Source organism: Arabidopsis lyrata (genome assembly GCF_000004255.2).
Source record: "Arabidopsis lyrata subsp. lyrata unplaced genomic scaffold ARALYscaffold_7, whole genome shotgun sequence".
NCBI classification, from domain to species: Eukaryota; Viridiplantae; Streptophyta; class Magnoliopsida; order Brassicales; family Brassicaceae; genus Arabidopsis; species Arabidopsis lyrata.
Window position 1 is genome coordinate 7,706,924 of NW_003302549.1, and position 14,267 is coordinate 7,721,190.

Consider the following 14,267-nt stretch of genomic DNA (forward strand, 5'->3'; position numbering starts at 1 on the left):
CCAATACAAAATTACCACGTGGCTTTCTCGCAATATGATCCGTTAGATCTGCCACGTTTGCAAATCATGACGAAGCTAACCAATCACGAGAAACCAAAGTGTACGCAATTAAACAGTTCACACATCACTGAATCATTCCTATTATATACGGATCTATCATCTATCGAGCTGAATCATCATCATCACTGAGTAACCCGAAAGCAAAAGACTGAGAGAGAACCAAGCGATCTAACAATGAGGAAGAGGACGCTCGTGTCCGTTTTGTTCCTTTTCTCGCTTCTGTTTCTTCTTCCAGATCAAGGTACGTTTCCATGTATTTTGCTTGATTTTGAGTAGATAGATATAAGTGTTGCTTAGGATTCATATGCTGATGTTAGCGATATTTCTGTGGTATCTGTCATAGGAAGAAAGTTACACGCGAATGCAGAAGATAGTTCCGATGAGGTTACAGATCCACCAAAGGTTGAGGAAAAAATTGGTGGTCACGGCGGTTTATCGACGGATTCCGATGTAGTTCATAGGTTAGTGTCTTGTTAGTTTTACGGTAACGACTTTCGTTTCGATTGCAGAAATCTCGCTTAATTCGAATTTGTTTGATTGATAGAGAGTCTGAGTCGATGTCAAAGAAGACGCTTCGCAGTAACGCGGAGAAGTTTGAGTTCCAAGCTGAGGTTTCTCGGCTTATGGACATTATTATCAACTCTCTATACAGTAACAAGGACATTTTCTTAAGAGAGTTGATCTCCAATGCTTCTGATGTAAGCTTCGTGTAATTGGTTTTAGTGAGTTTTGGGATAGGTCCTTATATAAGGGAACTAATAAGTGTCTTTGTTGGTGATTTTCAGGCCTTGGACAAAATTAGGTTCCTTGCACTCACTGACAAAGACGTTTTGGGTGAAGGTGACACTGCTAAGCTTGAGATCCAGGTTAGCTACTTGTTTCTTAATATGATTTATACGTTGAACTTGAGTGTGTTAAAAATAGAGTTTCATATATTTGTTTTCATTCAAAGCTGATCTCAGTACAATTAGCCTTTCGTTTGGAATTGTGTCTAGTGCAAGCCTTTTTCTCTTAGCTCTCTAACTACGCCATGGTATGCAGATTAAGCTTGACAAAGCCAAGAAGATTCTTTCTATTCGGGACCGGGGAATTGGTATGACTAAGGAAGACTTAATCAAGAACCTTGGTACCATAGCAAAATCTGGAACGTCAGGTACGTTGCTTATGTGGTGATACGTTGTCCTGCATAACAGTCCGGATCAAGAAATTCCATGTACCTAAGATCTTGTCCTTTCGCAGCTTTTGTTGAGAAGATGCAATCAAGCGGGGATTTGAACCTTATTGGACAATTTGGAGTTGGATTCTATTCTGCCTATCTTGTTGCTGACTACATTGAAGTCATTAGCAAGCACAATGATGACAGCCAGTAAGTTGATTTTAGAGAGGGTTTTGTTTGGCAATATACATGTATGCATGCTAAATCATTTGAAGATCTTTTCTGATAACTTCTTTACCATATTCAGGTATGTATGGGAATCAAAGGCTGATGGTAAATTTGCTGTTTCCGAGGATACATGGAATGAGCCTCTTGGACGTGGAACCGAAATTAGATTACATCTTAGGGATGAAGCTGGCGAGTACCTAGAAGAAAGTAAGCTTAAGGTGAGTAATATTTTGATAAGAAAGTAAATCTCTCTTTTGTTACAAACCAAAGTTACCCAATGCAAAGAACCAGAATAACCCAGGGTTTGTTGTAGAGAACCCCAAACTCTCGAGGGGAAGTGGTTCAGCATTATTATGAATTCAGTGCACTGCTTATTCAATATTTCTGTTTATCCTCTCATTATGGTTGCTTATGATCAATGTTGTCTACTACAGGATTTGGTGAAGAGATATTCTGAATTCATTAACTTCCCTATCTCTCTCTGGGCTAGCAAAGAGATTGAAACAGAGGTCCCAGTTGAGGAAGATGAATCAACTGATGAGGAAACTGGTGAGTATTAATGAAACACCATATTATAATTTTCTGCTGCAGTGTTATCTTTTTTTTCTTCAATTCAGGCAGCCCTGATTTTTGGTAATGGTACTTGACTTCAGAAACCCCCTCTACCGAGGAAGAAAAGGAAGAAGATGCTGAGGAGGAAGATGGTGAGAAAAAGCAGAAAACCAAGAAGGTGAAAGAAACAGTTTATGAATGGGAGCTTCTGAATGATGTTAAGGCTATATGGCTGAGAAGTCCAAAGGAGGTGACGGAGGAAGAATACATTAAATTCTACCACTCTCTCTCAAAGGTGAAAGCCATGCGTGAACAAAATCATACTTATTACATACTAGGTGTAAAAATTTCGTGTGGATTTCCCTGACACCAGTTGTTATACAGGATTTTACCGAAGAGAAGCCAATGGCTTGGAGTCACTTTAATGCTGAAGGTGATGTTGAATTCAAGGCTGTGTTGTATGTTCCTCCGAAAGCTCCCCATGATCTATACGAGAGCTACTACAACAGCAACAAGGCGAACTTGAAGCTATATGTCAGGAGGGTATTCATCTCAGATGAATTTGATGAGCTTCTGCCTAAGTATTTGAGTTTCTTGAAGGTAAACTACTTGAAAGACAAATTAAGAGGTTCCCTCAATACAAATTTAAGGGCTAAATCCCTAATGTGAGTTACTTCTGCAGGGTCTTGTTGACTCTGACACATTGCCTCTAAATGTATCACGAGAAATGCTTCAACAACATAGCAGCTTAAAGACAATTAAGAAGAAGCTTATCCGAAAGGCACTTGATATGATCCGCAAGCTTGCTGAAGAAGATCCTGATGAGATCCATGATGATGACAAAAAAGGTATTCCATAAAACATGCTTCTTGGTATCGATCCACTTTGACTGTTCCACAACTTTTTACCATGTGGGAGTTTCATCTTTCTGAAACATGGTCTATACTTATTGAATTGTTGGCACGCAGATGTGGAGAAGTCTGGTGAGAACGATGAGAAGAAGGGTCAATACACAAAATTCTGGAATGAGTTTGGCAAGTCAATCAAACTAGGCATCATTGAGGATGCTGCTAACAGGAACCGCTTGGCAAAACTTCTTCGTTTTGAGACGTATGCTCGGTTTCTTTTTTTTTTAATGCACGTCTGTCCATTCATTAGCACCAGCAGGCTAAAGATTTACAGTTTGCTATTTCAGAACAAAGTCCGATGGAAAATTGACTTCCCTGGATCAGTACATTAAGAGAATGAAAAAGGGGCAAAAGGACGTATTTTACATCACAGGAAGCAGCAAGGAACAACTGGAGAAATCTCCATTCCTGGAGAGGCTCATCAAGAAGGGCTATGAGGTTTGCATTGCACACGAATAATTCTTCTTTAATCGATCTCCAATTCGCATAACATGTTCCAATATTTGTGTTCCCAGGTTATCTTCTTCACAGACCCTGTTGATGAATACTTGATGCAATACCTGATGGATTACGAAGACAAAAAGTTCCAGAATGTGTCAAAGGAAGGACTGAAGGTTGGGAAAGATTCAAAAGACAAGGAGCTGAAGGAAGCATTCAAGGAGCTAACCAAGTGGTGGAAAGGGAATCTCGCTAGCGAGAACGTGGACGATGTCAAAATTAGCAACCGTTTGGCTGACACTCCCTGTGTAGTCGTAACGTCCAAGTTTGGATGGAGTGCAAACATGGAGAGGATCATGCAGTCTCAAACTCTCTCTGATGCTAATAAGCAAGCTTACATGCGCGGAAAGAGAGTCCTCGAGATCAATCCACGACATCCTATCATCAAAGAACTCAAGGATAGAATTGCAAGTGACCCAGAGGTAAAAGCAAACACAAGACCCATCAATTCTTTTTAACCTTCTGTCTATTAGAGAAATAATCTAACACACCAAATTCTCTCAGGATGAGAGTGTGAAAGAAACAGCACAGCTCATGTACCAGACGGCTTTGATCGAGAGTGGATTCTTACTCAACGACCCAAAAGACTTTGCAGCCCGTATCTACAACTCCGTCAAGAGCAGCCTGAAAATCAGCCTTGATGCAGTAGTCGACGAGGAAGTCGAGGCAGCAGAGGAACCAGAGACCAGTGAGGCAACTGAGACGAAATCAGATGACTTGGCTGGTGGTCTAAACATTGAAGCTGAACCCGTTGAGCAACAAGAAGAAAACACCAAGGACGAACTGTAGATTTTACTTCTGATGGTTCTCCTTTGTGTTTACTATGTCTCTTTTAGTTTAAAGCAGAACATCGTTTTACTCGAATCTCAAGATTAGTTTAATTAAGCAGTTTTTGATGGATTATGTAAACGCACTACTTGGATTCTAGAGATCAACGAACCCAAACTTCTTCTTTTCAATATATGAGTTTTATCTTTCAAGATTAATGATCCTTCTGTCCGAGTTAATCTAGATTTGGTACCATAATATGCACTCATCTTAGCCAATTTAGCCACCTATAATGCATATATTACTCGGTGTTATTTTCCACAAAATTTATTTTAGAAAACTTGACTTTGCAAAAATTTCAAACAGATAATCTGTAAAGCTATAGATTTTATATGGAAAAATACTTTAATCAATATATTCATGATAACATAGCTTTTCAACATGTTTTATCTTGTATCACTTTAAAAAACATAAAGAAAATGGTCAATACTTTTGTGAGATCACAGATCTTGAGCCTTGACCCTTGAGACAACGTATATATAGAGGTGCTGATGACATCGCAAGTGCTCTTTAAGCTCTATATCTCTTGGTCTTTATTATTTATTTTTTCTCTCTTCGTTCGTTTTGTGAATATTCCAAACTTGATTTCTACACAAAAAATACTTTGCTTTTGAAAAGAAAAAAAAAAACAGTGATGATCATAACAGTCCTTCATTCTCCAGTCTCATTCTATTTCATCATCCTTAGCTTCCTCTTCTTCCATGGTACGTAATATTCATATCTATCATACTTTCATGATATCTGTATGAATATTTCTATAGAAAATGCAAATATTAACATATAGTTAAAGCATTGCATTTGGTAGGAAGTGATGGTGCTACAATCACCATCGTAAACCGATGCAGTTTCACCGTGTGGCCGGGAATTTTGTCCAACTCCGGAAGCGGCGACATAGGCACCACCGGTTTCGAGCTCGTCCCCGGTGGTTCACGTTCGTTCCAAGCTCCAGCTAGCTGGTCAGGTCGGTTTTGGGCAAGAACCGGTTGCAACTTCAACTCGGACACAGGCCAAGGCACGTGCATAACCGGAGACTGCGGCTCTAACCAGGTCGAATGTAACGGTGCAGGAGCGAAACCTCCCGCTACGCTAGCCGAATTCACAATCGGGTCAGGTCCAGAAGACCCGGCCCGTAAACAAGACTTCTACGACGTGAGCCTCGTGGATGGTTACAACGTTCCCATGTTGGTGGAAGCAAGTGGCGGGTCAGAAGGTACTTGTCAGACAACAGGATGTGTAACGGATCTAAACCAGAAATGTCCAACGGAGCTCCGGTTCGGATCCGGGTCAGCATGCAAGAGTGCGTGTGAAGCTTTTGGTAGTCCAGAATATTGTTGTAGTGGCGCGTACGCTTCACCCACCGAGTGTAAACCATCGATGTACTCGGAGATATTCAAATTGGCGTGTCCAAGATCGTATAGCTACGCGTTCGACGATGCTACAAGTACGTTCACATGTACTGATGCTGATTACACAATCACTCTTTGCCCTTACTTGCCTAGGTAGGTTAACTTATTTTATCTTATTTTTGATTTTTGTTTTCATTTTATTTGTTCCCACTTGCTTTTTGGTATGCACACGACGAGCTTAGCTAGCAAAGTAATGTGATTGGCTTGAGCCAGGCTAAAAAAAAGAGGTTGATACTTTCTTTTTTTACACGTAATAAAGGAGTATATAATAGTCATTCCATCAAAGAAAAGGAAAACAAAAAGGTTAATACAACACGTACAGCATAGGCCTACCATTATGAAACGCGGAAGCACAGATAAACTATTAAAATTTAGTCCTATATATATTTTATCAGAAAACAAAGATACTATTATTCTGATAATCTGATTAAAGTTGGAATATGTTTTCAGCCAAAAATCGGCAGCCAATGGGTGGAGAGATGGCGGTGGATTGGCAGAAACATCATCGTCGCCATTATCGACGTGGTTGTCCGATGTTTTCACCTCTGATTCCTCAAATGTTCAGTCTTCCAAATATTTACTAATCTTTACTCTTTTTCTTCTTCTGCAATTTTGATATATATTTTTTGTTTCTCATTTCCGGGCCGGGTGTATATTTTTTCTATCCACATTTATATGTTTCATGATTATGCATATTGATGAACATTTAATTTAATCACATTTATATGGGTGAACTAAATTTTGGCGGAAAATAGCCTAAAGTCCATGCAAAACCGTAACCAAATGCAAAGTATATGAGATGACTCTTTAGGGTAGAAGTACGATAAGTGTAGTCGCAAGTTAGCAACCAACATAATAAAATACTACTAAGTGAAAAAGTCTCGTGTATTTAAAGATATGTAGTACTATTAGTTTTTGTTTTGCTTTGATGACGGATGATGTGTCCGATAAGAATTACATTGATGGAGAGATGACGAGAAATGCAAAGACTTGGAGTGTAAAAGAAAGGAAAAAAAAATAGAGGACAAAAAGATAACAGAAACAAAGGTGGAAAGAAGATACAAGATATTATCAAAAAAAAAAAAAAAAAGATACAAGACAAAAAAACATCTATGGAGACTTTCCTAAAGAATGAAGTAAGACGAAGGAAAGTAGACAGAGTTGTTATATGAGATCTCTTAAAGATCTATTGATTGGTCTGCTTGATGATTATGTGTCTTTATACTGATGTTTGCACTTAGCCTTTTGATGATAAGTTGATAACCTTCTATTAGTCCTCCATACCTTGACGACGATCATCTTGAATGGGTCCGGTCTTATGAGAGACATCAAGTGAAAGAGACTTTGTATTAAGGAAAGTAGCTTAAATCCTTGTGCTAGCTACCACTGTACCACATGTATTGAAGAAATACCAACTTAGGTAAGTTAACGTTTGTTGTCAGGTGGAAAGAATGATTACTAATTTACTATCATAAAATTATCAACTTAGTACTAGTTTAAAGGTCCAAATGATTTTCTGTTTTAGGCATTCATCCTTAATGGCATGTGACGTTCCACGTAAAGCATCTTCCTTTTCGGCGTAAGGTAATTTATTAGGAGACGATCAAAGTCTTAACTCAGAAGAAATTGATGTTACTCAAAATAGATGTATTTATTGACTCAAGGATGACACTAGCACAAACCCACTAGACTAAAGTTTTGGTGGTCATTTATCAAATATATGTGTATGTGGAATAGTATGTTCTTAGACATTTCAAATCATATTACTTGTTTGGACTTACCATTCAAAAAAACTGAAATCTAAATGTCTAAGCCTATTATCAGATGATGCATGTACACAAATTATTGAGAATTTCCTTTTTATTATTCTTCAATCTCTAAATTTGACAGTCTCGACATCTAAACAGGTAACCAAACCTATTTCCAAAATGATATTCCTATCAATGTAAGGCCTACAGAATAATGTTTCGTTTTGGCACGGTTTTGCCAAGCTTGTCTTATGCTACAGCCTACAGTATCATTCGATTAACAAGAGTAACAACATTTGCCTAAAAAACTATGGTCCTTGGGATGTCTCTGGGGAAAGAATGGAGTTTTGATAAAAGAAAATGTAGAGTCAAGAACGCATTGTTATTCATAAGTACAAATCAGTCTGCTCACTCTGCATTTGTTTCGCCATGGAACAGAGGAATTGTTTCAGAGAATTTTCAGCAGTCACTAATGCAGCCTCAACTTCTTTCTGCTTCTCCTCTGTTGTGCCTTTTCTTTGCTCATGAACCAACTGTACTTTCCGAATAAGTTTACGCAATTCCTATAAAAAACAATGGGATAAAACGTAAAAGTTATGGATTACATCATTAAACCAAAGACCCATGCACATGATAAACAAGTCATACACTTCTCTTTAACTTATTCAATTCATATTTGACTAACCTGTCTATCGAAATCAACACTCTGAAGAGAATACACTTCCTTTGTAAGTTCCACATTTTGACTGATTAGGCCATCAAACCACCTCGCAGCCATAGCTATATATTCGTCTGACCCCTGAAGATATTCTTTCAAAATTTAGTTGAGTTTGGACAACAAACAACTGAAAGATATTCTATATAAACAACAAAAGTAGTTCTCTTCATCCATTTAGACAACAAATCAGTAGCTGCTTGAAAGACTATTCATGAATGTGCTCAGAAGCGGGATGGAAACGGTTACATGGTTCTGTTTGACGTGTGAGTTTGTTTTGTTACAAACAATGAAAAATAAATCTCCTCTCTGTCCTTAAGGAGGTTTCTAAAGGAAGCTTCTTAATCCGAATGTCGCTTCCCCTACTCTATCAGCCACTATGCATATAAAATTCTCCGCAATGCACGACAAAATCTTCCCCTCACTGTATCTTTCCCATTCACTTTCTTGAGTTATCCTAAAGATGGAATTGAACAATACAGTTTTCTTCTCTAATCCCCTAATATCAAATGTTATACTTATATTGAGATTCTTGTTTACACTTACCTCCTCTCCATCTTCTGACTCTGTTTCTGTATCATCATCATAGCTGCCTCCAACATCATCAGCGACATCCTTCGCTGAACTAATCAGCGTCTGCAGCGTTGTGTGATCACCCTGCTTGGTGGCATTAATCAGAGTGTCCATCAAATCAGGTTCAACTTCACGCAACAATTTCCCTGAGATCATTAACCAAATTAGCAAAATCCAAATGGATGCTAATTTCCCCTAACAGTTCATCTAGATAAAAATGATGTATTTATCACCGATATAGTTGAAATGTCTACGCTTTCCTTCTCGAACATCCGAACCTAGTCTCTGCGGCAAAACAACAAACACCTTATGTGCATTGTCCTAAAATTTACGACTACCGTAATAATAACGTCCAAAAATGTACTCATTGTGACTTACCTTCGCAAGCATCAACGCATCATAAACCTCTTCACCAAGCGACGCAGCTCTACGATGAGAAAGCCAATTACTTTAAAACCAGAAACTTCAACACAAATATAAAAGTGAAGATTTTGAAGTGATGATGTTTTCAAATTTGAGAAGCTTACTTCAGAATCCGTTTAACCTGATCACCGGAGAAGGAAGCAAGTTCCATACCCCATTTGACGGCACGGCGAGCATCACGCTTCCGCTGGTTACGGCTCTTCAACGAGTCAGACTCGGAGCCATCGCTATCACCATCGTCTTCAGCAATAACAGTTGGAGTTAAAGCTTCCGGTGGCGCGGGACGAATTCTCCGATGAGGTGGAGACTTTGCGGTGGAGAAAGAAGAGAAGAGAAGAAGAGTGGGGATAGAAGAAGGTGGGTTCGGAAGCTTTTTCGAAAATAAATGGCGGAGATTACGAAAATGGTGATTACACTGCGGCGATAATTGCCTTATTGGTCGTATTAGTTGCGCCATTGCAGCTCCGGCGAATCGTTCAAAGGTCGGAGCTTTATCTATCTACACTCTCTATAAAGTCTTCTCTTTTATCAAAGTCAGTTTTTTTCCTCTCTATATATGACTTTTTTTTCTTCTGTTCGGTGATTGGTTAACAAAAGTCTCAATTTCAAATACCAAATTGAACTAGAGTTTGATTCCAATCCATACATACACATCTTTCACAATACACACAAAGACTGAATATTTCTGCTTTCATTATTATTATCATCCGGTGAAGCTAATACGAGAGAAAGAGTTTGAGAATCTCCAGCCAGAGGAGGGTTTAATGTTGAATGTTGTTGGTGAGAAGCTAAGGCCAAACATTTCTTTTGGTGTCAGATTTGAGTCAACGAATCCAACCAATGTAGCTACAAGAGAAGCACTTTCTTTGCAATGCTTTATGTCTTTGGTGTTGTTGTTCCATAGTTTGTGTGTTACTTGCAGGCTTCTCCGCTTTGAGCTCAGTTCAACACCCCATTTCTTGTAAACTTCTTCTTTTTCCTTCTTTCCAAACTTGTTTGGTATTTGCTTAGCTAACCATTCTCTCTCGTGTGTTAGTGCTTTGGCAGTTTGTTTCCTCGATGTCTCAGGCGAGTCCTTTAGAAATGATAGTCTTCGGAGTTCGACTTCCATGTAAACAAAGTCCGATGGATCGCCTTTGAAGAGCAAGAAAAAGTATGTTCTGTGAACCAAAGGTACGTTACATACTTCCCAAAGCTCGATTATTTGGCTTTGTTGTCTCTCAAATTCTGTTTTCTCGCCGCCATCATCTGTGTTTTCTGGCTTCATTGTCTTTGTTTCAGTATCGCTATGCGTGGAATGTTGCTGCATTGTCCTTTCTCTAAGTCCTGCCATAAATTCATGGAAGCTACTACCGCTAGTCTCTGTATCGGAATCTTTCATGCTCTGTGCGTCCATGGAGACAGTGATATCTGAATCAAAGGATGTGTTGGTGGTCTCGAATATGAAACCTCTACTAGCAGCAGCAGCAGCCGCCTTTGTAAACAAGAGGTTCTCTCTGCAACTTCGGCTTCTTCTCATCTTGAAGTAATCTCCTGGACTCAAAATATCATCTATCGTATTAAACGAAGGAGATTGTTTCTCTTCAGCTGATTGAATACTCATAAAGTACTCAATTGTCTTCTGCATTTCCTTCACCTTTTTCTTCAGAGCCTCATATGTATTATCATCTTTGTCAGAGCCTTCATACACTTCTACACATTTCTCTTCCTCAGGAAGTGATTTATATAATTGCTCTGACTGATTCATAGATAATGTCTGTTCTATGTCTTCTTTCTTTGAAGACAAATTCTTTTTTGTGTCTTCCTTCTCCACAGATTGCTCAGTCTCTTGGGATTCTTCTAACTTGTTTGTAGTTAGCACATCTTGGGCTTCAAGTTTATCATAGCCTCCATAGACTTGTACATATTGCTCTTCTTCAGGGAGTGATTTCGTTACTTGCTCTGACTGATCTTTAGACAAATACTGTTCCATTTCTTCTTTCTTTGGAGATTGCTTTTGTTTCTCCACAGATTTCTCAGTCTCTTTGACGTCTTCTATTAACTTTTTAAAAATCACCTTATCTTCAGCTTCAAGTTTAGCAAATAAACTCAACTCCATATCTATCGTTTTTAAAGATGAATCAGCATCAAACTTCTGGGACTCATCGGGCGTAAGAGATTTGTAGTTTTGTTCATATTCTTTCTTTTCAACAATGTCGTCTGGTGGTGAGTCTTGCATTTGAACTCTTTCTGCTTCTCCACTGTTTACTTCAATGCATCTAACTTCTTTGCAAGCATCTTCTGGCTCTTGGGTGGTGCTTTGAGCCATCTCTTCCCACTTATCGTGTAGGTCATGCCCCGGAAATTGAGGGTTAGTATCATCCAGCAGGAAACCATCCTCATCAGGAGAGTACAAGTTACTCTTCCCCAAGTTATTTAGCATACGAGGCTCATCAAAATCCGTTGAATCGTAACTTATTCTTCTTCTTCTGCTATCCATTGAACTTGAAGATGACCGCTCTTCCGCTGTTGATTTAAGCAAATTCTCGACCCGAGATTGAGCTACATCTCTTTGCCATTTAAGTTCTTGGATCTGGTCTTCCATCTGCAGGTTGTTGAAAAAGAAATGAGTCATACTTTCTTTAATCAAAATAAAGGGAAAGAAGAAGCATTCAAGAAACCTTTGTAATCAACTCTTCTTTCTGTTTGAGCATTAATGCGTAAAACTCAGAGGTTGAAGAAGCAGAAGCAGGTCCAAGATTCTTCAACTCATTCTCCATTCTTGCCAGTTCCCGCTGCAGTTGCTTCACCAAAGCTTTCTCAGACACAACCAAATTGACTTGAGCATTTGTGGTCACCTCTTTAGCACAGCTTGCAAAGAGAAGCGTGTTTCTTGATTGTTCGAGATGACTACGAGCAGGGCTCATTGTACAGATGATAGCCGTTCTTGCGTTTCCCCCTAGTGAATTCTGAAGGATACGAGTTAGCTTTGAGTCTCGATACGGTATGTGTCCATTTTTCCCTTTGCTGTAGTAGTTTCAATAAAAGACTCATATCAGCTCAAAGATGAAGTGGTATGAAGCATAACAAACTTAGCAAAAATCTACTAAATTGGTGCAAAAGTGACCTTAGTTTTCGAATGACAGTTCCGAGAGTAAGTAAACTCCGATTAATGTGACAACCTTCTTTGAGTCTTGAACCAGCAGATAATGTCTGAGAAGCACGTTCACTTCCTGCTAGATCAACAAAGCACACTGATGCTGCAAGAGTCGCTGAGCTCTCTGGAGAAAATACTCGATTCGAGCTTTCAATTGTCTGCAAGAGAAAAAAGCATTAATGTGACTTGTGACAATATGTGAGTGCAGTGTTTTCATTAAAACGATGACAATGAGTGTACCAGTCGAAGAATCTGATGAGATCTGGAGCTAGTCTCATTTAAAGACGTCTCTCCAATCTTCCTCTGAGCTGCAAAAAAAAAAAAAAAAAAAAACAGACTCAATATATTATCTATTTGTTGGTAATAATCAAACTATGAGAAAGACTAAAAGAGTTTGGTTAATTACTCTCGCATATAGAAAGGAGTTCTTCTAGATGGTTTCTGTCTGTGAGAGTCTCTTCTCTAAGTTTCTCAACGACTGTTCCTCTCTATCAAAGTTGACAGTAGTAATATCAGTAATAAAATTAGTACTCAATGATAGATGATTAGAGCGTTATTAATAGCGTGGTAAAGAAGATAATCTGACCTCTGGATCATCTAAAAGCCTAAGTGGAGTGCTGCTATCTTCACAAAGGAGATCCCTTACAGCTTCATTGTAGATCTCCATCGCTGAGAATTTTAGAGTGAATTTTCTTTCTTGTTTATGCTAGAGGAAAAAACAGAGCATCTCAGAGACTAAATATATAGATAGCAGCAAGAACAAGAGTATGGAGAGGTTAATATATGTAAACCTTGTCAATGTAAGCAAATATATCGTTCATAGCAAATTCAGTGATTCCACTCATCGTGTACGTTTTTCCACTACTCGTCTGTCCATACGCGAAAATGCTCGCTGCAACACAAGAATCGGCTTAGTATTTTATCGAAATGATTGATCATAAGGAGAGATGCAACAATCATATTTCTTACAGTTAATTCCGGAGAGGACACAAAGTGCAACTTCTTTGGCTCCATCATTATAAACTTGCTTCGTGGGGCATTCGAATCCAAAAACCTTGTCTGTAACTTAATAAATGATTAATATAATAGTATACCTCAAATCAAAATGGTGAGAAAGAGGGTGCAACTCAAATTCTTACCAAAGGTATAGGAAGACTTGTCAGGCAAATTATGGAATTTGCAGATGATTGTGGTGTCGTTGATACATTCCCAATCGCATCTATCGTTCTTTGTCTTCTCTTTCTCGTTTAACGGCCTAACCCTCACCGACACCAATATCTTCTCTTCTCCTCCCGCTGCCATCTTTTCTTGCTTTCTATACTATCTCTATATTGCAAATCCAAACCTATTCATGGATGCATAGCTCATTTGATGATCTTTGATCAAATTGAAATGATCTGACTTTAGATATCATGAAGAAAAAAATAGGGTGCTGAAACCAAACTTCTTCTCATCTTCTTATCAGAAACCAATGAATGAAACATTCAAACATTTCATTGACCAAACCTAATCGACATGTTTAAGACTTGGCTCACCTTTTGATCCTCACCGGATTGCTGCAAATTGAGAGAGGGACATTTTTTTAATTGTGAGGGATCATAAAACTAAAGAAAAGTTTTGATTTGAGCAAAATCCATATCGGAAATGAAGACAGAGACAAATATCAACGAAAATTTGTTAGCTAGGAGATGAGAAGAATGAGTCAGCCAAAATAAATAATCGGGTCAAAAACCCCTCTGTTGTTTCTTCTTCCTCAAGTTTTCAGCTGATTGAGCTGTCTGAGAGAGAACATGTCGGCATGGCCATTGGAAATGTTTCGACCACCAGGTCCAGGTCTCTCTACTAAAATAAGAATGTTGCCAAATTTTAACCTCTTTTACCCTTTCCCGTTACTGTAATTACACTATATTTCCTTGCTGTACAAGGAAAATTAACCTTATTTTGATGACTAAGTTAAACAATAAGAATTGACCAGACCCATTGGCCCCCATTTCAAGCACATAGATTTGATATAAAAATAAAAAAAGCTGAAACAC

At 38.6% G+C, this 14,267-nt stretch overlaps 4 protein-coding genes across 6 annotated transcripts; 2 read left to right on the top strand and 2 right to left on the bottom strand.

The window, feature by feature from the left end:
• The first annotated feature begins 22 nt into the window (after window positions 1–22).
• On the top strand, window positions 23–4,388 carry LOC9303749 (endoplasmin homolog). The gene is made up of 15 exons (XM_002867631.2): window positions 23–301; window positions 404–521; window positions 605–758; window positions 846–926; window positions 1,102–1,213; window positions 1,300–1,426; window positions 1,524–1,662; window positions 1,879–1,993; window positions 2,098–2,291; window positions 2,381–2,596; window positions 2,679–2,844; window positions 2,965–3,106; window positions 3,192–3,342; window positions 3,420–3,824; window positions 3,907–4,388. Exons 1-15 carry the CDS (start codon window positions 235–237, stop codon window positions 4,189–4,191), a joined length of 2,472 nt encoding a protein of 823 aa, XP_002867677.1. The 5' UTR covers window positions 23–234; the 3' UTR covers window positions 4,192–4,388.
• Window positions 4,389–4,692: 304 nt separating this feature from the next.
• Window positions 4,693–6,726, top strand: LOC9303750 (pathogenesis-related protein 5). 3 transcript variants are annotated; one of them, XM_002867632.2, is made up of 3 exons: window positions 4,693–4,934; window positions 5,021–5,729; window positions 6,087–6,726. In XM_002867632.2, exons 1-3 carry the CDS (start codon window positions 4,865–4,867, stop codon window positions 6,250–6,252), a joined length of 945 nt encoding a protein of 314 aa, XP_002867678.2. In that variant the 5' UTR covers window positions 4,693–4,864; the 3' UTR covers window positions 6,253–6,726. The 3 variants fall into 3 exon arrangements, with proteins under 3 accessions (XP_002867678.2, XP_020873625.1, XP_020873626.1); XM_021017966.1 differs by having other exon boundaries at window positions 5,036–5,729; XM_021017967.1 differs by having other exon boundaries at window positions 4,699–4,934; window positions 5,021–5,671; window positions 6,087–6,300.
• Window positions 6,727–7,631: 905 nt separating this feature from the next.
• On the bottom strand, window positions 7,632–9,662 carry LOC9303751. Its single transcript, XM_002869687.2, has 6 exons — window positions 9,200–9,662; window positions 9,051–9,099; window positions 8,906–8,957; window positions 8,646–8,818; window positions 8,070–8,183; window positions 7,632–7,947 (listed from the first exon to the last, which is right to left on the bottom strand). Exons 1-6 carry the CDS (start codon window positions 9,550–9,552, stop codon window positions 7,771–7,773), a joined length of 918 nt encoding a protein of 305 aa, XP_002869733.1. The 5' UTR covers window positions 9,553–9,662; the 3' UTR covers window positions 7,632–7,770.
• Window positions 9,663–9,705: 43 nt separating this feature from the next.
• LOC110226341 (kinesin-like protein KIN-7I) lies at window positions 9,706–14,217 on the bottom strand. The gene is made up of 10 exons (XM_021017592.1): window positions 13,767–14,217; window positions 13,371–13,576; window positions 13,201–13,290; window positions 13,023–13,123; window positions 12,818–12,937; window positions 12,638–12,719; window positions 12,472–12,539; window positions 12,202–12,389; window positions 11,756–12,101; window positions 9,706–11,679 (listed from the first exon to the last, which is right to left on the bottom strand). The coding sequence occupies exons 2-10, from the start codon at window positions 13,531–13,533 to the stop codon at window positions 9,799–9,801; spliced, it is 3,039 nt and encodes a 1,012-aa protein (XP_020873251.1). The 5' UTR covers window positions 13,534–13,576; window positions 13,767–14,217; the 3' UTR covers window positions 9,706–9,798.
• Between the last annotated feature and the right edge of the window lie 50 nt (window positions 14,218–14,267).